The 22,843-nt window shown below is 44.2% G+C and overlaps 2 protein-coding genes across 2 annotated transcripts; both read right to left on the bottom strand.

Moving 5' to 3' along the window:
• Window positions 1-812: 812 nt before the first annotated feature.
• On the bottom strand, window positions 813-12,640 carry LOC135532383 (zinc finger protein 883-like). Its single transcript, XM_064959944.1, has 4 exons — window positions 12,406-12,640; window positions 6,548-7,196; window positions 5,132-5,306; window positions 813-3,121 (listed from the first exon to the last, which is right to left on the bottom strand). The coding sequence occupies exons 2-4, from the start codon at window positions 6,959-6,961 to the stop codon at window positions 1,689-1,691; spliced, it is 2,022 nt and encodes a 673-aa protein (XP_064816016.1). The 5' UTR covers window positions 6,962-7,196; window positions 12,406-12,640; the 3' UTR covers window positions 813-1,688.
• Window positions 12,641-21,807: 9,167 nt separating this feature from the next.
• Window positions 21,808-22,812, bottom strand: LOC135532725 (zinc finger protein 239-like). Its single transcript, XM_064960187.1, has one exon. The coding sequence runs from the start codon at window positions 22,792-22,794 to the stop codon at window positions 21,880-21,882; it is 915 nt and encodes a 304-aa protein (XP_064816259.1). The 5' UTR covers window positions 22,795-22,812; the 3' UTR covers window positions 21,808-21,879.
• Between the last annotated feature and the right edge of the window lie 31 nt (window positions 22,813-22,843).

Here is a 22,843-nt window from a genome sequence, read left to right as displayed (position 1 = left end):
TGGACTAAACTACTAAACTACCTTCTGACTGGCACTGGGATAGGGAGGGTAAGGTCACAGGTGTGGAGCTCCTGCTGGGAGGTGGACTAAACTACTAATCTACCTTCTGACGGGCACTGGGATAGGGTAAGGTCACAGGTGTGGAGCTCCTGCTGGGAGGTGGACTAAACTACTAATCTACCTTCTGACTGGCGCTGGGATAGGGTAAGGTCACAGGTAATAATCTAGCTGATGCCCAATCGCAAAACAATTTGTCAAATTGAGGTAAAAACACATTTCACTCATATTGTTAGTCAATGTCTTTTTTTTTATTGACAACTTGGAGGTAATAGATAACTGAATAACTGTACATGTACACCGGCACAGCAATAAAGAAAATGTAGTCTTTTGAAGAAACCCAAAATGACAAGATACTATTCCCATAGGACTCTGGTCAGATGTAGTGCACTATATGTCCTATAGGGTTCCATTTGGGACTACGACTGACTGTAGCTTTATATATATATATATAAAAAATATGAATGGCTTCATATATATGTCCTAGAGAATAGGGTTCCATTTGGGCCTACGACTGTAGCTTTATGCATATGTCCTAGAGAATAGGGTTCCATTTGGGCCTACGACTGTAGCTTTATGCATATGTCCTAGAGAATAGGGTTCCATTTGGGCCTACGACTGTAGCTTTATGCATATGTCCTAGAGAATAGGGTTCCATTTGGGCCTACGACTGTAGCTTTATGCATATGTCCTAGAGAATAGGGTTCCATTTGGGACTACGACTGTAGCTTTATATATATATATATATATACATATTATATATGTCCTAGAGAATAGGGTTCCATTTGGGACTACAACTGTAGCTTTATATATAAACATATACTACCGTTCAAAAGGTTGGGGTCACTTAGAAATGTCCTTGTTTTAGAAGGAAAAGCACATTTTGTCCATTAAAATAACATAAAATTCATCATAAATACAGTGTAGACATGGTTAATGTTGTCAATGACTATTGTAGCTGGAAAACAGCTAATTTTGTATGGATGATCTACATAGGCCCATTATCAGCAACCATCTGTCCAGATCCATCAATGTGTGCCTGAATACCTCCGGGGCAGGAAGATCTGATCGCAACGTGTCCTTTAATTGTCTACACCCGGTCTTAAAATGTGGTCACAATCAGAACGTGGACCAGATCAGGACAAAAGGATGCATGTCAGAACCTGGTATAAAACAGATCTTTAGAAACGTATAAACAAGTCAACAACGTAACAATTCAGCTTGTAAGTGCTGGAAGGGCGGGGTAGTATCTAACAAATCAGGGTCAACACATTCTGAAATCAACTCAAGAAATATAGCCTTGAAATTGGCACCATGTTACAACACTCAGCAAAAAAAAAACATGTTAATAACAATATAGAATAATAAAACTAATAATGTTATATGCCATTAACGCTTTACACCCGAATACAGGTTGAAATTGGAACGCAATGGCTGTTCAGTAACATGTTATCAATGTGGCCTAAAGTACAGAAATCAAATCAACAGTAATGTTTGGATTCAGTCTTGTGTCAGGTGAACTGTTGTGTGCTCAACATTTTTTCTTTCAATTGCTACCATGCTGTTCATGTTTAAATCTGTTAGACATTTCAATTTTACCCTAGGCCTGGTGTGATTGGTTGATGGATAGGTCATTCAACCCCGAGGCCTAGGGTGATTGGTCGCTCGAGGGCTGGTGTATCTCCTACATGTGTTTTCATGTGTTTCACCAGGCACCTATGATAGGAGAACCTCTCACCACATGGATCACACCTATAGGGCTTCTCTCCTGTATGTGTTCTCATGTGTGTAGCCAGAGTATCTGACCTGGGAAACCTCTTCCCACACTGACCACAGCTGTAAGGCTTCTCCCCAGTGTGTGTAAGCTGGTGCTTCTTCAGTGCCCCGGAGCGAGCAAAGCTCTTCCCGCACTCAGAGCAGTGGTAAGGTTTTTCCCCGGTGTGCGAGCGCTGGTGTAGAGTCAGGCTTCCCGATTCGGCAAAGCTCTTCCCACACTGGTCACAGACGTACGGTTTCTCTCCTGTGTGTGTCCGCTTGTGTGTTTTGAGCTGAGTCAGGGTGAGGAAGTTCTTGGGACAGTCGGCGCAATGGTGAGTCTTCTCCCCGTTGTGTGTTCTCATGTGTGCATTGTAGATGTCTAGAGAGTAGTAGCCCTTACCACACTGCGGGCAGAGGTGAGACCTCACTTTAGCATGCGTCTGTTGGTGTACTTTCAGGTGGCCCATTTGGGAGAAACTCCTCCTGCACTGGGAGCATTGGTAAGGCTTCTCTCCGGTGTGAGTCCGCTGGTGTGCCTTAAACGTGGCCCTGTGGCTGAATGTCTTCCCACAGTGGGAGCACTGGAAAGGTTTCTCTCCTGTGTGAATCCTCTCATGGCTTTTCAAACCAGACTGTTGGCGGAAGCGCTTCCCGCACTGGGAGCAGAGGTGAGGTTTCCCTCCGGTGTGGATTCTCTGGTGAGTTCTGAGGTCTACTGACGAGGTGAAACTCTCCTCACACTGATCACAGCCATAATTAATTTCTCCAGTGTGGACCCTCTGGTGTACTTTCAGACTGTATTTTGACGAAAATCTTTTCTCACACAGTAAGCAGCTGTAAGGCTTCTCTTCTGTGTGGGTTCGCTTGTGCAATAACAGCTGACTTGAGGTACAAACGCTCGTCCCACAGTCTGAACAGCTATAAGGCTTTTTGCCTGTGTGTCTCTGCAGGTGTACTTTAAACTGGCTTGAATAACAAAAACTCTTTCCACATTGATCACAGTTATAAGGCTTCTCTCCTGCGTGTGTTCTCTGGTGTACTTTCAGTTCTTGTAACTGAGCAAAACTCTTCCTACACTGGGAACAGCTATAAGGTTTCTCTCCTGTATGGATTGTCTGGTGTTTTTTTAGTGCTGATGAAGATTTGCAACTCTTCCCACAGTCAGAGCAGCGGTGATGTTTCATCTCTGTGGGTCTCCATTCATGTTTCTTGAGGTGTTCTGATCTGGAGAGACTCTTCTCTGCCTCGTCAGCATCAGGATGTTGTTGAGGCGCCCCAGAGGATCCAGGATAGTCATGTCTCTCTCCTGTGTAAACAAAACAATTTATAAAACGTTTATAAAACAGTGAATACAGTGTAAGTCTGTCAGTCCTAGAGAAGTTGAATCACACAGCTGTATGGTCAAAACAAAATTACTTACTCCTACAGACCACGTTATTAACGCACCAACACACCCCTTAACCCCCAGACCACATTATTAACACACCCCTTAACCCCCAGACCACATTATTAACACACCCCTTAACCCCCAGACCACATTATTAACACACCCCTTAACCCCCAGACCACATTATTAACACACCCCTTAACCCCCAGACCACATTATTAACACACCCCTTAACCCCCAGACCACATTATTAACACACCCCTTAACCCCCAGACCACATTATTAACACACCCCCAGACCACATTAACCCCCAGACCACATTATTAACACACCCCTTAACCCCCAGACCACATTATTAACACACCCCTTAACCCCCAGACCACATTATTAACACACCCCTTAACCCCCAGACCACATTATCAACACACCCCTTAACCCCCAGACCACATTATCAACGCACCCCTTAACCCCCAGACCACATTATCAACGCACCAACACACCCCTTAACCCCCAGACCACATTATTAACGCACCAACACACCCCTTAACCCCAGACCACATTATTAATGCACCAACACACCCCTTAACCCCCAGACCACATTATTAACACACCCCTTAACCCTCCAGACCTCATTATTAACACACCCCTTAACCCCCAGACCACATTATTAACGCACCAAGACACCCCTCAACCCCCAGACCACATTATTAACACACCCCTTAACCCCCAGACCACATTATTAACACACCAACACACCCCTTAACCCCCAGACCTCATTATTAACACACCCCTTAACCCCCAGACCACATTATTAACACACCCCTTAACCCCCAGACCACATTATTAACGCACCAACACACCCCTTAACCCCCAGACCACATTATTAACGCACCAACACACCCCTTAACCCCAGACCACATTATTAATGCACCAACACACCCCTCAACCCCCAGACCACATTATTAACACACCCCTTAACCCCCAGACCACATTATTAACGCACCAACACACCCCTTAACCCCCAGACCACATTATTAACGCACCAACATACCCCTTAACCCCCAGACCACATTATTAACCCCCACCACACACACCCCTTAACCCCCAGACCACATTATTAACACACCCCTTAACCCCCAGACCACATTATTAACACACCCCTTAACCCCCAGACCACATTATTAACACACCCCTTAACCCCCAGACCACATTATTAACGCACCAACACACCCCTCAACCCCCAGACCACATTATTAACACACCCCTTAACCCCCAGACCACATTATTAATGCAGCAACACACCTCTTAACCCCCAGACCACATTATTAACACCAACACACCCCTTAACCCCAGACCACATTATTAACACCCCTTAACCCCCAGACCACATTATTAACACACCAACACACCCCTTAACCCCAGACCACATTATTAAATCCCCCCCCCAGACCACATTATTAACACACCAACACACCCCTTAACCCCAGACCACATTATTAATGCCACATTATTAACACACCAACACACCCCTTAACCCCCAGACCACATTATTAATGCACACACCCCCAACACACACCCTTAACCCCCAGACCACACACCCCTTAACCCCCAGACCACATTAATAAACACACCAACCCCCAGACATATTAACACACCCCTTAACCCCCAGACCACATTATTAACGCACCAACACACCCCTTAACCCCCAGACCACATTATTAACACACACACCCCTTAACCCCCAGACCACATTATTAACACACCCCTTAACCCCCAGACCACATTATTAACGCACCAACACACCCCTTAACCCCCAGACCACATTATTAATGCACCAACACACCCCTTAACCCCCAGACCACATTAACACACCCCTTAACCCCCAGACCACATTATTAACGCAACACACCACTAAAACCTCCTACTTACTTTGATCAGTCAAATCTCCCTCTTCATCTCCTCCTCTCACAGTTCCACTCAGCCCGGGTGTTTTCCTGCAGTCGTCCAGCCACACAGACGCCCTCTTCAGACCCCGCAGTAAGGCGCTCCTGGGAGAGGTACAACCCAGGGACTGGAGGGAGGAAGGTGACGAAGTAGGCTTGTCCTGGAAATAAAAAATAAAAAATAGAGACAGAAATAGAGACTAGATGAAGCAGGGAGGGAAACACTCCACCCTGTAAAGAAGTGGTCACCATGCCAACGATAAAGCCTTGCACTCCTGTTTACGTAAAGAAGTTGTCACCATGCCAACGATAAAGCCTTGCACTCCTATTTATTTAAAGAAGTGGTCACCATGCCAACGATAAAGCCTTGTACCTCCTGTTTATTTAAAGTGGTCACCATGCCAACAATAAAGCCTTGTAACTCCTGTATTTAAAGAAGTTGCCACCATGCCAACGATAAAGCCTTGTAACTCCTGTATTTAAAGAAGTGGTCACCATGCCAACGATAAAGCCTTGTACCTCCTGTTTATTTAAAGTGGTCACCATGCCAACAATAAAGCCTTGTAACTCCTGTATTTAAAGAAGTTGCCACCATGCCAACGATAAAGCCTTGTAACTCCTGTATTTAAAGAAGTGGTCACCATGCCAACGATAAAGCCTTGTAACTCCTGTTTATTTAAAGTGGTCACCATGCCAACAATAAAGCCTTGTAACTCCTGTATTTAAAGAAGTGGTTACCATGCCAACTCCTGTTTATTTAAAGTGGTCACCATGCCAACCAATAAAGCCTTGTAACTCCTGTATAAAGCCTTGTAACTCCTGTATTTAAAGAAGTTGCCACCATGCCGGTACAATCAGTCAAGTAATATAAAAAAAGCACATTATTTAAATTTATGCTCAGCTGTGCCTCGCAAGTAAATACATCAACTGATCTCAAGTTCTGAAATATAATATGGCCTGAGAAGAACAATATTGGTAGGCCAAACATAATACATTATCACAGCATAGTGGCTAAGTCTACTGCACAGACTACAGAACTGGTTTTATTAGGTTTATGTTGGATAGGCGGACAATTTTAGGGGTGGCATGTTTTAAAAAAATTGAGCGCTAGATCTCGGCTGGCATTTTAGCACTGAATGTAATCTTGACTCAGAGAAGGAAGGTGTCCACTGCTGTTTTTTCCATTTTGAAATCTCAAGTCGTTCCTTGATTCTTTACTTTCCTTGATTCCTCAAATCGGGCTATTCTGCCTCCTCAAAAAGCATTGGAGGAGAAAGTCCAAGAGGAGGAACCTCAGATCTTCTCCTCCAATGTCTGTACAGTATAGAAGGATTCTGAATCAAGAAGAATCCAAGACAGACTGTTGAGAATCAGAAACACTTTCCGACTGGGATGTACTCACACCACTCTCCCTCTGCTCTGGGCTATGCCTCTCTGGAGATGACTCCGCCTCCAGCCCGTTGCTAGGAAACCAATCCTTGTCCTGCATGGCCCATTCCTCATCGCAGGTTGTAGCATCGTCGTCGTCATCAGACTGGCTGGGACTCATGGGTCCCACACGAGATTCTTCATGCATCTTTCTGATGTCATCTTTCAGTCGGAGTAACCAAGACATTCCCTGCTCCTCCGATTTCACTGAATCTGCATTTTCCCACATTTCCTCCATGATTTTACGTCGCAACGAGCGATGGTTCTTTCCTTTAACTTGGGAGCCATCTATTCCACAACGTTCACACAGGTAAAGTAAATTATCCTTAGTTAGAGTAAATAAACTCTGTTCGATTTCTTCCAGCAATGCCTCCTTCTCTCCACTCATGTTGTCCTGCTGGTGGGAACAACAACAATGCAGTCAATGGCAAGACAGCAGGAAGTCCATACACTTTAGATGACGTGTAGAAGAAGAGAGCAGGAAGTCCATACACTTTAGATGACGTGTAGAAGAAGAGAGCAGGAAGTCCATACACTTTAGATGACCTGTAGTAGAAGAAGACAGCAGGAAGTCCATACACTTTAGATGACCTGTAGAAGAAGACAGCAGGAAGTCCACACACCTGTAATAGAAGAATGATACATCACAACACAGTATTGACAGTGTAATATGATGATTTACAACATTTACCAGTGTTCTCATCACCTAATGCAACTGCTGTAGATCTAGGTGTAGGCTGATCCTAGATCATGATCAGCCACAAGAGGCTGCCACTATTTGTGAGATTCAGATATTTGTTTGGATTTTTTTGGTGTTATCACAAAATGACAATTAAGAAGAATTGCCAAGTTTGTCGACTACACAACGAAGGGAATTGTTTAATACATTTAGATTCTTCATGTCAAAAGGTAAGTGAGTGTCCAAGGCCCCTTTATAAGAGAGAGCAGTATTTCCTTAGTCTGTATATTTATGTAATGGTTTCATTATTAACTTTAGTCTTCTCGTCCACAAATACCGTTCGCCAGCTAACGTTAGCTTCCCTTGCAACGGACCCGCTAGCAGCAACGTCGGCTTCCCTGGCAGCAACGTCGGCTTCCCTGGCAGCAACGTTGGCTTCCCTGGCAGCAGCGTTGGCTTCCCTGGCAGCAGCGTTGGCTTCCCTGGCAGCAACGTTGGCTTCCCTGGCAGCAACGTTAGCAGCCCTGGCAGCAACGTTAGCTTCCCTGACAGCAACGTTAGCTTCCCTGACAACTGACCCGCTGTGCGTATGAGAAACAGAACTGCGCAGGGAAAAGGCTTTATTTGGAACCCTTTTATTGCCAAACCCTTTGGAAACGTGTCATTTTACACAATTAAAATTATAAAAGGGGCTGTTCATGAACTGCCGCCTGTGGCATCCTCTCCTGAAAACACTAAGGGAACTCAGGAGATTTTTGTTGTGGCTCAGTTGGTAAAGCATGGTGCTTACAACCCGCACGAACATTGTATCCAGCCAATACTGTAAATCGCCCTGGATAAGAGCATCTGCTAAATGACTGAAATGTCGAATGTAAATCCCCAACACCCACCTCCAGTCGTTGCTTTACAAGTGTTGGAGAGATTACGTCACGACCGGGAGGGGTTGATCCACCAGAGTTATTTAAAAGACGACTGGACAATATATACAATATCAAGATTTTATGGGCCTATACAGTACCAGTCAAAAGTTTGGACACACCTACTCAAAAGGTTTTTCTTTATTTGGACTATTTTCTACATTTTAGAATAAAAATGAAGACATCAAAACTATGAAATTACACATATGGAATCATGTAGTAACCAAAAAAACCAAAATCTAAATATTTTAGATTGTTCAAAGAATCCACCCTTCAGCGTTAAGATTTCCCTTTGCTGGAACTAAGGGGCCCGAACCATGAGAAACAGCCCCAGACCATTGCGTTCTCCTGGCACCTGCCAAACGCAGAGTCGTCCGTCGGACTGCCAGATGGCTAGGCGTAATAAATCACTCCAGAGAACGCATTTCCACTGCTCCAGAGTCCAATGGCGGCGAGCTTTACACCGCGATGACCGATGCTTGGCATTGTGATAAGACATCACCACCCACTACCCGACAACGCATCACCACCCGACAACGCATCACCACCCGACAACGCATCACCACCCGACAACGCATCACCACCCGACAACGCATCACCACCCGACAACGCATCACCACCCGACAACGCATCACCACCCACTACCCGATAACGCATCATTAACAAGTGATAGGCTAATTGTCACCTATCAGACTATTATTGATTTAATGTTGTCTTTACCTATACTAAATAATACATGTGTGAAATTTGTTTTGATTTAGAATGGTCCATTAACATGAACCTGTCTCGGAACATGGGCAGGTGAAAAAAACATGTCATCTATGTGTAACAGTATAGCCTCCGTCCCTCTCCTAATTATAGGTCTCTCCTACTGCTAGGTCTCAGAGCGAGTGACGTCACCGATCGAAACGCTATTAGCGCGCACCCGCGGCTAACTAGCTAGCCAGTTCACATCAGTCACATATGCACTTAAATAGCGAATGGAGGAGGCTTTCCCCCGTGGTTTATGTTCATGCCAGCCAGGTAGGCTATACTCCTGTTGTAAAGAGAAGCAATGTGCTTAATATTAGGAAAGTTTATAAATATAATAGACCTAGCCTATAGAAAGCTGATGGGATCCTCCTCTTTTTAATAGTCCATCAAAACAGTTTTCTCACGGAGTTCCATAGTCATAGAAATGTTGCGCAACATGAAGTGTTTGATTAGATTTCGATTACATTTGCATTGGTGTCAAGGGACAATGAGTGTCCCGAGTAATAATAATAATAATATAATATATCCCATTTAGCAGACGCTTTTGTCCAAAGCGACTTACAAGTCGGCTGGGGCCACTACTTTTACATATGGGTGGCCCCAGCGGGAATCGAACCCACGACACTTGGCGTTGCAAGCGCCATGCTCTACCGACTGAGCCACACACAGGCAGTTGGCAAATTTGGTAGATTACTAAATGACCCTCAGCAGCATCAGAGCTCGGAGAAGCCTAATTACTGTGACTAAACGGTCACATGGATTTTAACTGCCCTCGGTACTGCCGGTGTGGCGGTAATACGTCACCGTAACAGCCCTACTCACACCCATCTGTTTGATGTCTCAGGTAGCCCCAGCGAAAGCCAGCATGGATAGAATGCACTCCCATAGAGCTGAAATAATTGGATGGTGAAACTTACATCCAGCCAATCAGAAAAAAGCCAGGCAAAGCTATTCAGATATTCTTGAAAGTCAGGACAATACTTATCCTGCAAAGAAAATGTTTTATTAGTTAGAATTAAACATGTGGAGTGGAGCTTATAGTTAAAACGATGACATCACGATGCCCCATGTACCTTTAAATGTATACGCAATCATCAATTATTCACCATCATTTGTCATAAAGATAGGCAAAAGACAAATACACCTGTGCTGAACAAATCCTATATCTGCCGCTTCCATTGCACATGTCAAATCCTATATCTGCCGCTTCCATTGCACATGTCAAATCCTATATCTGCCGCATGTCCATTCCATTGCATTGCATGTCAAATCCTATATCTGCCGCTTCCATTGCACATGTCAAATCCTATATCTGCCGCTTCCATTGCACATGTCAAATCCTATTGCACATGTCAAATCCTATATCTGCCGCTTCCATTGCACATGTCAAATCCTATATCTGCCGCTTCCATTGCACATGTCAAATCCTATATCTGCCGCTTCCATTGCACATGTCAAATCCTATATCTGCCGCTTCCATTGCACATGTCAAATCCTATATCTGCCGCTTCCATTGCACATGTCAAATCCTATATCTGCCGCTTCCATTGCACATGTCAAATCCTATATCTGCCGCTTCCATTGCACATGTCAAATCCTATATCTGCCGCTTCCATTGCACATGTCAAATCCTATATCTGCCGCTTCCATTGCACATGTCAAATCCTATATCTGCCGCTTCCATTGCACATGTCAAATCCTATATCTGCCGCTTCCATTGCACATGTCAAATCCTATATCTGCCGCTTCCATTACACATGTCAAATCCTATATCTGCCGCTTCCATTACATGTCGTAATGATTTGCCTACTGTAGCGAAATTTAACGACTATGTGGCTTCATTTAGGGAGTTTTCAGAACCCTCCAGTTGACTTTTATTGGTAAACGGTGCTAGCGACAAATTCAGCTACATTTCAGACTGCCTTTGAAGATTGCTATGGTTTGGATAGCATTTAGCGAGTTCTCCCACTCAATTCTGCCGCAAACGAGAGCTGGAGAAGCAGAAAAGAACAAAATGGAACGGAGGTAGAAAACGCTCCGTCTGGGAACGCAATTGTGCAACAATAAATGAAAATTGGTTCTGTGACGTCACCGCGGCAACGTTAACGTCATCTACCGACCAATCAATAGTCTGGCACAGTTGACAAGTTATATTAACTATGAAAACAGCTCCAATAGTTTTTCCGCCATTCAGTTTTCACATGGTGAATAAAAAAATGTAAAGTAATTGTGTGTTTGGTGTAAGCTCAACTTGGCATGAGCTTTGATAGCCTGGTAATTATCTTAGGGCAAGGTGAATTTGATCAATATATTAGCCTCAATTTGCTCTCCAAAATTAGCAATGCTAATTATTGATAAAAGTGACTTTGTCCATTAGAGATTTATGAGGTTATAAAACGTCACGCCAGGGTAAGACTACACAAAGTAGTTCTAAAATGCAAATTCATGGTGAAAAAATATTAAACCATTTCCGGGTTTTATGACTATGAGTCATAATACCCAGAAAGCCTAGTTGTCAAACAGGGAAATGTTTTCCCCACAGGGGATTTTAGAACAACTTCAAATAAGGGTTGTGTTTTGTGTAGACTTACCCTGGCGTGACGTTTTGATAACAGTGTAAATATTTCTAGGACAACATCGTCGCCTGTATTAACCCCTTGCAATAACATGTAACGCTAGTTAGCTACTAATGTGGCTATCATAAGGAACTATAATTGCCATGGTGATCTGGACGAGCCGCATTGATGCAGAAGTAGGAATATCTGGATTAACTAACGCTAGCTAAATGTAGTAATTAATACATTACAATTTCTTTAAATTGACAATTTTGTGAACTGTCTTGTGCACGTTTTAAATTGACAATACCTGTTAGCACAGGTGTCAGCTAGCTAGTTAGCTTGCAGGGACTTGTAGTCCTGCATATCTAGTTTGACACGAATTATTATTTGAAATTAAGAGTAAATAGAGCAGAATATATTGATAAGTCATCTTGTCCTACAGAGATTTCCACGGTTATCAAAATGTCACGCCAGGGTACGCCCTTATTTTAAGTGTTTCTAAAAATGAATAAAAGTGAATGATGGAAAAACTGTCCTTGTTTGACCGCTAGGTTATGTGTATACGGTAGTACTCCAGCTAATCCTCCTTAAATAGTTGGCAACACCCATGGCACGTCAATATTGCCGCAACCAAATCAACTGCTTGCGGCATTTTACAACGTCGTTTAAAAGGCATCGACATGAAAATAAAACTGTATGGTTGATATGACCCACTCATCTTTGCAACGGCGCATTATCTGGCTGGCTAACGTGTAAAGCTAAGTTCACCAAGGACTAGTTAGTAACAATGTTTGTGTGACAGTCTGCCGGGGTTATTTGCGCGTCACAAAACTGGAATTGATATCATATGAACGCTGAAAACCCAGCTACGTCGTTCATAGGTGCACAAAAACATCCGGTTGTAGTACATAAGTAACCAACTTACCAGGTACCTTGTAGAAAACAGCTAACGTTAGGTAGCTACCAAGCGTCTGCCCAGCGTTTTTTCCCCCCATGTGGAAAAGGTAGATAGCTTGCAACCCATATCTCCTCAGTTTCAGCTAATGATCCTTTACGTCAAAACAAAGTTGACCTGTGGATATTGTATTTTGTTTATTAAGAGAATAACATATCGCTTGAAAGCTACATAAGTAGCACGACTGTCAGCTACCATCTTTAGCAGCCACTTCCGCTTTGACTGACGTTATTACGTTCAGTCACGCAGACCACAGCAATCGAGTATCGAGAGTTTTTATATTCTATTTTGAATAAATACATGGATGACGCTTCGTGTAACTCATCTTACACTTCAGGTAAAACTTGATGCATTTTTATTTGTTCACTTAAGAATTAGTAAAGTGAAACAAAAAAGGTATTCCAAAGTTCATAAGAGATGTGTATTTGATCTTATTATAAAGTGGTATGTATTCAATTTTAATTAAAACATGGACTACTAATAAAACACTGGCTCCGAGCCGGCTCATTTGGCTCGGAAACGGCTCTTCTTTCAAAATGCTTAAATCTTATGGTTCTAGGTTGATTTTTATCTCCAATGTAAAGCGCAAAAAGTAGGCTACCATTATGTCAGATCATGAAATGCACCTTCAAATATATTTTTTTTCCTGGACAAAATTAGATCTCTTTTTACAGCACTACAAAAAATCAGCTTGGCGCCTTCTCCCCAGTGAGGATTCACCCTCTTTGTATAAATATTTAGTAAATTATCTGCATGTTAATTGTTTTGAGCTCCTAAAGCAGTAGCAGCAGCATGCAAACCAGGGAGCCAAATGAACATATCGGTCTGAGTCCTGGCTCAGGAAGGCCACCAAAATTCTGAGATTTCCATACCCAACTATAACATCTTCCGTCAAGATAGAACTGCCAAAGGGGGAGGAGTTGCAGTCTACTGCAGAGATAGCCTGCAAAGTAATGTCATACTTTCCAGGTCCATACCCAAACAGTTCGAACTACTAATTCTGAAAATTACTCTCTCCAGAAATAAGTCGCTCACTGTTGCCGCCTGCTACCGACCCCCTCAGCTCCCAGCTGTGCCCTGGACACCATTTGTGAATTGATTGCCCCCATCTAGCTTCAGAGTTTGTTCTGTTAGGTGACCTAAACTGGGATATGCTTAACACCCCGGCAGTCCTACAATCTAAGCTAGATGCCCTCAATCTCACACAAATCATCAAGGAACCCACCAGGTACAACCCTAACTCTGTAAGCAAGGGCACCCTCATAGACGTCATCCTGACCAACTGGCCCTCCAAATACACCTCCGCTGTCTTCAATCAGGATCTCAGCGACCACTGCCTCATTGCCTGTATCCGCTACGGAGCCGCAGTCAAACGACCACCCCTCATCACTGTCAAACGCTCCCTAAAACACTTCTGTGAGCAGGCCTTTCTAATCGACCTGGCCCGGGTACCCTGGAAGGACATTGACCTCATCCCGTCAGTTGAGGATGCCTGGTCATTCTTTAAAAGTAACTTCCTCACCATTTTAGATAAGCATGCTCCGTTGAAAAAATGCAGAACCAAGAACAGATACAGCCCTTGGTTCACTCCAGACCTGACTGCCCTCGACCAGCACAAAAACATCCTGTGGCGGACTGCAATAGCATCGAATAGTCCCCGCGATATGCAACTGTTCAGGGAAGTCAGGAACCAATATACACAGTCAGTCAGGAAAGCTAAGGCCAGCTTCTTCAGGCAGAAGTTTGCATCCTGTAGCTCCAACTCCAAAAAGTTCTGGGACACTGTGAAGTCCATGGAGAACAAGAGCACCTCCTCCCAGCTGCCCACTGCACTGAGGCTAGGTAACACGGTCACCACCGATAAATCTATGATTATCAAAAACTTCAACAAGCATTTCTCAACGGCTAGCCATGCCTTCCGCCTGGCTACTCCAACCTCGGCCAACAGCTCCGCCCCCACCGCAGCTTCTCGCCCAAGCCCTTCCAGGTTCTCCTTTACCCAAATCCAGATAGCAGATGTTCTGAAAGAGCTGCAAAACCTGGACCCGTACAAATCAGCTGGGCTTGACAATCTGGACCCTCTATTTCTGAAACTATCCGCCGCCATTGTCGCAACCCTATTACCAGCCTGTTCAACCTCTCTTTCATATCGTCTGAGATCCCCAAGGATTGGAAAGCTGCCGCAGTCATCCCCCTCTTCAAAGGGGGCGACACCCTGGACCCAAACTGTTACAGACCTATATCCATCCTGCCCTGCCTATCTAAGGTCTTCGAAAGCCAAGTCAACAAACAGGTCACTGACCATCTCGAATCCCACCGTACCTTCTCCGCTGTGCAATCTGGTTTCCGAGCCGGTCACGGGTGCACCTCAGCCACACTCAAGGTACTAAACGATATCATAACGGCCATCGATAAAAGACAGTACTGTGCAGCCGTCTTCATCGACCTTGCCAAGGCTTTCGACTCTGTCAATCACCATATTCCTATCGGCAAACTCAGTAGCCTCGGTTTTTCGGATGACTGCCTTGCCTGGTTCACCAATTACTTTGCAGACAGAGTTCAGTGTGTCAAATCGGAGGGCATGCTGTCCGGTCCTCTGGCAGTCTCTATGGGGGTGCCACAGGGTTCAATTCTCGGGCCGACTCTTTTCTCAGTATATATCAATGATGTTGCTCTTGCTGCGGGCGATTCCCTGATCCACCTCTACGCAGACGACACCATTCTATATACTTCCGGCCCTTCCTTGGACACTGTGCTATCTAACCTCCAAACGAGCTTCAATGCCATACAACACTCCTTCCGTGGCCTCCAACTGCTCTTAAACGCTAGTAAAACCAAATGCATGCTTTTCAACCGATCGCTGCCTGCACCCGCATGCCCGACGAGCATCACCACCCTGGACGGTTCCGACCTTGAATATGTGGACACCTATAAGTACCTAGGTGTCTGGCTAGACTGTAAACTCTCCTTCCAGACTCATATCAAACATCTCCAATCGAAAATCAAATCAAGAGTCGGCTTTCTATTCCGCAACAAAGCCTCCTTCACTCACTCACGCCGCCAAACTTACCCTAGTAAAACTGACTATCCTACCGATCCTCGACTTCGGCGATGTCATCTACAAAATTGCCTCCAACACTCTACTCAGCAAACTGGATGCAGTTTATCACAGTGCCATCCGTTTTGTCACTAAAGCACCTTATACCACCCACCACTGCGACTTGTATGCTCTAGTTGGCTGGCCCTCGCTACATATTCGTCGCCAGACCCACTGGCTCCAGGTCATCTACAAGTCCATGCTAGGTAAAGCTCCGCCTTATCTCAGTTCACTGGTCACGATGGCAACACCCATCCGTAGCACGCGCTCCAGCAGGTGTCTCTCACTGATCATCCCTAAAGCCAACACCTCATTTGGCCGCCTTAGTACTCTGCTGCCTGTGACTGGAACGAATAGCAAAAATCCCTGAAGTTGGAGACTTTTATCTCCCTCATCAACTTCAAACGTGCTATCTGAGCAGCTAACCGATCGCTGCAGCTGTACATAGTCTATTGGTAAATAGCCCACCCATTTTCACCTACCTCATCCCCACACTGTTTTTATTTATTTACTTTTCTGCTCTTTTGCACACCAGTATCTCTACCTGTGCATGACCATCTGATCATTTATCACTCCAGTGCTAATCTGCAAAATTGTAATTATTCGCCTACCTCCTCATGCCTTTTGCACACAATGTATATAGACTCGCCTTTTTTTGTACTGTGTTATTGACTTGTTAATTGTTTACTCCATGTGTAACTCTGTGTTGTCTGTTCACACTGCTAAGCTTTATCTTGGCCAGGTCGCAGTTGCAAATGAGAACTTGTTCTCAACTAGCCTACCTGGTTAAATAAAGGTGAAATAAAAATAAAAGAAAAAAATAATGTTGCATGCGTCAACCAATGGCTGTGTGCATGTCATCGACTGGAAGATTGCTGCAGAATGGAGTCTACAGTGTGCAGAAGCGACATCACCATTCATTTTCTAGATTCAGGTTCATTTTTAACATCGGACCCTTTTTTTCAATTTTTGCCCTATAAAATGACATACCCAAATGTAACTGCCTGTGGCTTAGGACTTGAAGCAAGGATATGCATATGTTTTATTGTATTTAACTAGGTAAGTGAGTTAAGAACAAATTCTTATATACAATGACAGCCTACCAAAAGGCCACCTGGAGGTAGGGGCTGGGATTTAAAAAAATAAAGGAAACAACACAACAAAGAGAGACCTAAGACAGCAAAGAGAGACCTAAGACAACAACACAGCAAAGAGAGACAACACAGCAAAGAGAGACCTAAGACAACAACACAGCAAAGAGAGACCTAAGACAACAACACAGCAAGGCAGCAACACAACATGGTACAAACATTATTGGGCAAAGACAACAGCACAAAGGGCATTACACAAAGCAACGACAACTCAGTATGCGTCTATGATTGAGTCTTTGAATGATGAGATTGCGATAAATCTGTCCAGTTTGTTCCAGTCACTAGCTGCAGCGAACTTAAAAAAAGAGGAGCGACCCAGGGATGTGTGCGCTTTGGTGACTTTCAACAGAATGTGACTGCCAGAACTGGTGTTGTATGGAGGATGAGGGCTTCAGTAGATATCTCAGATATGGGGGCGTGAGGCCTAAGAGGGTTTTATAAATAAGCATCAACCAGTGGGTCTTGTGACAGGTATAAATAGATGCCCAGTTTACAGAGGAGTATAGAGTGTAGGGATGTGTCCTATAAGGAGCACTGGTGGCAAATCTGATGGCCGAATGGTAAAGAACATCTAACACCTTACCTGTCGATCTATAAATTATGTCTCTGTAATCTAGCATGGGTAGGATGGTCATCCGAATCAGGGTGAGTTTGGCCGGTTGGGGTGAAAGAGGAGGGATTACAATAGAGGAAACCAAGTCTAGATTTAACTTTAGCCTACAGCTTTGATATGTGCTGAGAGAAGACAGTGTACCGTCAAGCCATACTCCCAAGTAATTGTTCAAGCTCTAAACCCTCAGAGGTAGTAATCACACCGGTGGCAGATTCTGACTTTATACACTGCACTCTTAGAACAGTCGTTAGCAAACAAGGCCAAAGACCCTTCAGAGACACCAATACTCCTTAGCCGGCTCACAAGAATGGAATGACCTACCGTGTATCAAAAGCTCTGGCCAAGTCAATAAAAATAGCAGCACAACAATGCTTAGAATCAAGAGCAATGGTGACATCATTGAGGACCTTTAAGGTTGCAGTGACGCATCCATAACCTGATCGGAAACCAGATTGCACACCAGCGAGAATACTATAGACATCCAGAAAGCCAGTCAGTTGATTATTGTCAAGTTTTTCCAACACTTTTTCTAAACAGGGTAAAATAGAAATTGGCCTATAACAGTTAGGATCAGCTTGATCTCCCCCTTTAAATAAAGGACAAACTGTGGCTGCCTTCCAAGCCATGGGAACCTTCCCAGAAAGGAGAGACCGGTTAAAAAGGTCAGAGGCTTGGCGATGATAGGGGCAGCAACCTTAAAGAAGAAAGGGTCTAAACCATCTGACCCAGATGTTATTTTGGGGTAAAGTTTCAGGAGCCCCTTTAGCGCCTCGGACTCAGTGACTGCCTACAGGGAGAAACTTTGTAGCGGGGCAGGGGAAAAAGGAGACGTGTAGGGGACAGTCGCATTGGAAGGGGTGGGAGATGAGGAAATGTTGGATGGGGCAAGGAGGCATGGCTGAGTGAAATAGGAATACTGACTTAATGAAGTGGTGATTAATGAGCTCAGCCATGTGCTTCTTGTCAGTAACAACCACATCATCAACATTAAGGGACATGGGCAGCTGTGAGGATGGTTTATTCTCCAGAACTTCTTGGGGGTTAAACCCACAGAGGGAATTGCTCCTTAAAGTAACTAACTTTGGCCTTCCGGATAGCCTGAGTGCACTTATTTCTCATTTGCCTGAACGAGAGCCAGTATGCGTGTGCCGAGCCCGTCACCAAATCCATTTCTTGAGGTGGAGCAACTCCGCAAGGGTTACCATTTTTAATTCTCATTTTCTGTATGGGGATGTGTTTGTTAACAATACCACTGAAAATATATATTTTTAAAGAAGGTCCAAGTGTCTTCGACAGAGGGAATCATGCTGATTCTATACCATTTTACAGAGGCCAGTTCATGAAGGAAGGCATTAAGAAGTTTTTTTTTTTTTGCAATCGTCTATGACAAATCAGGACAGGCCGTTTCACTGAGCAGCCATTACACAAACAGGTGGTGGTTTAAGCATGTCCCAGTTTAGGTCACCTAGCAGGACAAATTCAGACTTAGTGTAAGGGACCAAGAGAGATCTTAGGGCAGGTAGGGTACAGGTCGATGCCGGTGGAGGACAACAACATCCAACCACAGTCAACATAGAGCTATTTGAAAGTTTAATGCTTAAAACCAGCAAATCAGATTGTTTGGGGACAGACTTGGAGACAACCGAGCACTCCCCCCACATTTGGAAGATCTGTCTTGCCGAAAAAGGTTCTAACCTGTTGGGGATTAATCAGAATTAGTTGGGTAACATAGATAAGATGTTTTATTTTCATTATATGCTTGTGAGTTACTTCTCATCAGAATGTATCTTGTTGTACTATAGTGGTGGCCATTTGCAGTCATCTGTTCTCTGTCAGGGTGAAGTTACTTGGCCCGCAGAGAGGGGAGAGGTCAAGCTTGTCATCATGTGTAAATGTATATATGTTAAACCATGTGAAGTAATGATTGATGGGGAACCAATTATCTCTTGGCTCCACAATGTCTGTGTGCCAGTCACTCCCTACTTTTCCCATCGGGGAGAGAAGGATGGCAGTGTCTGGAACTATTCTATGTTCCATCTCTCGTTGCCCCTATCTTGATCGAGGCTCACTTTCCTCTCCGTGAGCTTGTCCAGAATTGGTTGTATTTGGGATGGGAGTGTCTAAAATGACAATTGATATATATCATTGGGTGGGGGTAATGTCTTGGTACCATTTTGTACCAAGAACGAGATAAGAGCCTTGTTTAGGAGACCAAACTGAACAATAATTTATAGCCAATGCTGTCTGGCTAGGGGATATTCCTCTCTGAAGTAAAGTCTTTCTTTGTGTAAGTTCCTAAGACGTGGGGTTTGTCATGTCGTCTAGGGGGGTGGATCTTTGCTATAAAGGATCCCAGTTGCCATTATGTTGACCACTCAACTTCTCATTAGAGATACTGAACTGTTGAAAGTCAAAATACTATTGCAAAAGCTTAATTATTATTAAAAGGTGAAGATTAAGCATAACTCTGACTGGTGTGTGGTTTGCTCTCTCATCATTTGGTAATTAAGGAAATTTCCACAACAAACCAGAAAGGTTAACATCAATATTCAAAACACTCCTTAACCACGTCTCAGTACTGACCAACACACCTGGATTGGAGCTGTGAACCAACACTTTCAATTGATCCATTGTAGGTAATACGCTTCTAGTGTTAATAACGTGCAGATAACCCGGGCTTTTACGAGCAGAAATCAGTGAAGCAGATATCAGAGCCCAATTGTGGCTAGCAACAGTAGATGGGCCAGGCTGTACATGCACATTTCCAGATATCATCAACAGTATGTCGATCAAGGCACGGCAGAGGACAGGGAGAGCTCTGCGGTGCTGATTTATGACATCTGAATGTGCATCAGATAGCAACAAGATCATATTGTACAGCAATTTCATCAGGTAACATGAATACCGTAACTGGCGAGAGGTGGTTAGAATAGGATGGGAGGCCAGGAGTCTGTAACCCATAGAGAGTCAGTGGGAACAAACAGCCTGTCCCACAGTTAGGTAAAGAAAGTTTGTAGTCAACAAAGTATGCAGGAGTCATGAGGCAAATACTAAAATTAAATATATAAAACTAGTTATTGTAAGTTCAGAGACAAAGTAAGTTGAAAAGGATTTATTGTTTTGTTGAATCGTCATGACTGGTTCGAGCCATCTGTTGTTTGTTTTTTTGCTACTTAACACAGACCTAAGATCAGTTTAAAGATCCACCGGCGTCATTGACGTAGGGGTTTAGCTGGACGTTTCTGACTGGTCTTGGAACTGTGACAACGGGCAGCCTTTTTTTTTTTTACCTTTATTTAAACCAGGCAAGTCAGTTAAGAACACATTCTTATTTTCAATGACAGCCTGGGAACAGTGGGTTAACTGCCTGTTCAGGGGCAGAATGACAGATTTGTACCTTGTCAGCTCGGGGGTTTGAACTCGCAACCTTCCGGTTACTAGTCCAACGCTCTAACCACTAGGCTACCCTGCCGCCCCTCCACTCTAACCACTAGGCTACCCTGCCGCCCCTACACTCTAACCACTAGGCCTCTCCCTACTTAGCACAATGGGATATGTAGTGATATTGCAACACAGCCACCAGATATGTACACAGTCTTGGACCCTTAACCTTTTTGTTGTTGTTGTTAACAAAACGAACAATCGTATTTGTTGATTGAATCAGACTTCATTAATATAACGAGAAATCCAGGAATGTCACAAGTTCCTTGAGAAAATAGCTACTCTACAGAGCGCGGCTAAACTACTTCAGGACACGGTCTGCAGAGCTCCTCCTCCTCCTCCTCCTCCTCCTCCTCACCAGGCTATAACAATGTGTGGTTGGTCAGTTGACAGGTGAAATACTTACCCCTATAACAGGTGAAATACCTATCCAGGGCGTTGTAAGAGCTGTCAGTCGTCAGCAACGTCCAAGCGTAGGAACACACCCCTCCGATTGCATCACGGTTCAGCCGTTATAGATCACCAACGTCATGACCTCATCTGGAACGTATGACCTTGACCTTGAAAGTATATCACGCCCCTTTGAAAGCACCATGTTTATCTGTTTATCCCGTTTGTACATTTTTAGGTCTGTCACACGCGATTATCTGACACTACTGCTCCGATTTTGACAAGACACTCTAGTGAATGATGCATCCTGCCCTTTTAGGGTGTATATATATATATATACCCAGAGTCATATCTAAATACAGGGATCCTGTGATGTTTACCCAGAGTCAATACGAGGGGATCCCTGATACCCAGAGTCAATACAGGGATCCTGTGATGTTTACCCAGAGTCAATACAGGGGATCCTGTGATGTTTACCCAGAGTCAATACAGAGGGGATCCTGTGATGTTTACCCAGAGTCAATACAGAGGGGATCCTGTGATGTTTACCCAGAGTCAATACAGGATCCTGTGATGTTTACCCAGAGTCAATACAGAGGGGATCCTGTGATGTTTACCCAGAGTCCACAGAGGATCCTGTGATGTTTACCCAGAGTCAATACAGAGGGATCCTGTGATGTTTACCCAGAGTCAATACAGAGGGGATCCTGTGATGTTTACCCAGAGTCAATACAGAGGGGATCCTGTGATGTTTACCCAGAGTCCACAGAGGGATGCTGAGAACTGATGGCTGAGAGGATGGAGGTGTGGTGGTGATTCAGTCCGTCTGTTTGACTTCTCTCTCCGCCTGTGGGGATTTTCTCTCCGCCTTTGCGACTCTTTCTGCCCGTGTGGGTTTTCTGATGACTCCTCAGGTTTCCTGACTGAGCGAATCTCTTCCCACATATATCACATTTATAACGTTTCTCTCCAGTGTGTGTTCTCCTGTGTACAGTCAGCAGTCCTGACTGAGCGAATCTCTTCCTGCATAGATCACAGCTGTAGGGTTTCTCTCCAGTGTGCACTCGTTGGTGCATTTTCAATTCTACTGGCTGAATAAAGCTCTTCCCACATTGATCGCAGCGGTAGGGTTTCTCTCCTGTGTGCCTACGCATGTGTACATTCAGGGATCCCATGTGTGTGAAGCTCTTCCCGCATCGATCACACAGGAAAAGAGAGTTCTCTCTGGGGTGTACGAGCTGGTGCGTTCTCAACTCTCCTTTGGAAACACATCTCTTCTCACACCGTTCACAACTGTAAGGCTTCTCTCCGGTGTGGATACGCTTGTGTTTAGTCAGGAATCCAGATGAAGCAAAGCTCTTCCCACATTGATCACAAACATATGGTTTCTCACCTGTGTGTATTCGTTTGTGTATATTCAGGTTTCCCGAACTAGCAAAGCTCTTCCCACATTGATCACAAACATATGGTTTCTCACCTGTGTGTATTCGCTTGTGTATAGTCAGGTCTCCAGAACTAGCAAAACTCTTCCCACATTGATCACAGACATGAATACCCTCCCACATGTGTTTTCTCTGGTGGTGTCTTGCTAGGTCTTCTGAATGAGCGAAACTCCACTCACAGTGCTTACAGCTGTATATAGCACAGCTACGAGGTTTCTCTCCCATGTGTGTTGGCTGATGTAAAGTCAGTGTTCCGAGTTAGTAAATCTCTTCC

The sequence above is a fragment of the Oncorhynchus masou genome, chromosome 5 (assembly GCF_036934945.1).
Source record: "Oncorhynchus masou masou isolate Uvic2021 chromosome 5, UVic_Omas_1.1, whole genome shotgun sequence".
In the NCBI taxonomy this organism is placed as follows: Eukaryota; Metazoa; Chordata; class Actinopteri; order Salmoniformes; family Salmonidae; genus Oncorhynchus; species Oncorhynchus masou.
This window is presented reverse-complemented; position numbering and strand designations above follow the sequence as displayed.

Excerpts from the sequence above, each read along its gene's own strand:
- LOC135532383 (XM_064959944.1), bottom strand. The coding sequence starts at position 6,961 with ATGAGTGGAGAGAAGGAGGCATTGCTGGAAGAAATCGAACAGAGTTTA. Across the intron at positions 5,307-6,547 it reads CAGAGCAGAGGGAGAGTGGT|GACAAGCCTACTTCGTCACC; the intron begins GTGAGTACATCC and ends TTTTATTTCCAG. Across the intron at positions 3,122-5,131 it reads GGGAGATTTGACTGATCAAA|GAGAGAGACATGACTATCCT; the intron begins GTAAGTAGGAGG and ends TTGTTTACACAG.
- LOC135532725 (XM_064960187.1), bottom strand. The coding sequence starts at position 22,794 with ATGGGAGAGAAACCTCGTAGCTGTGCTATATACAGCTGTAAGCACTGT.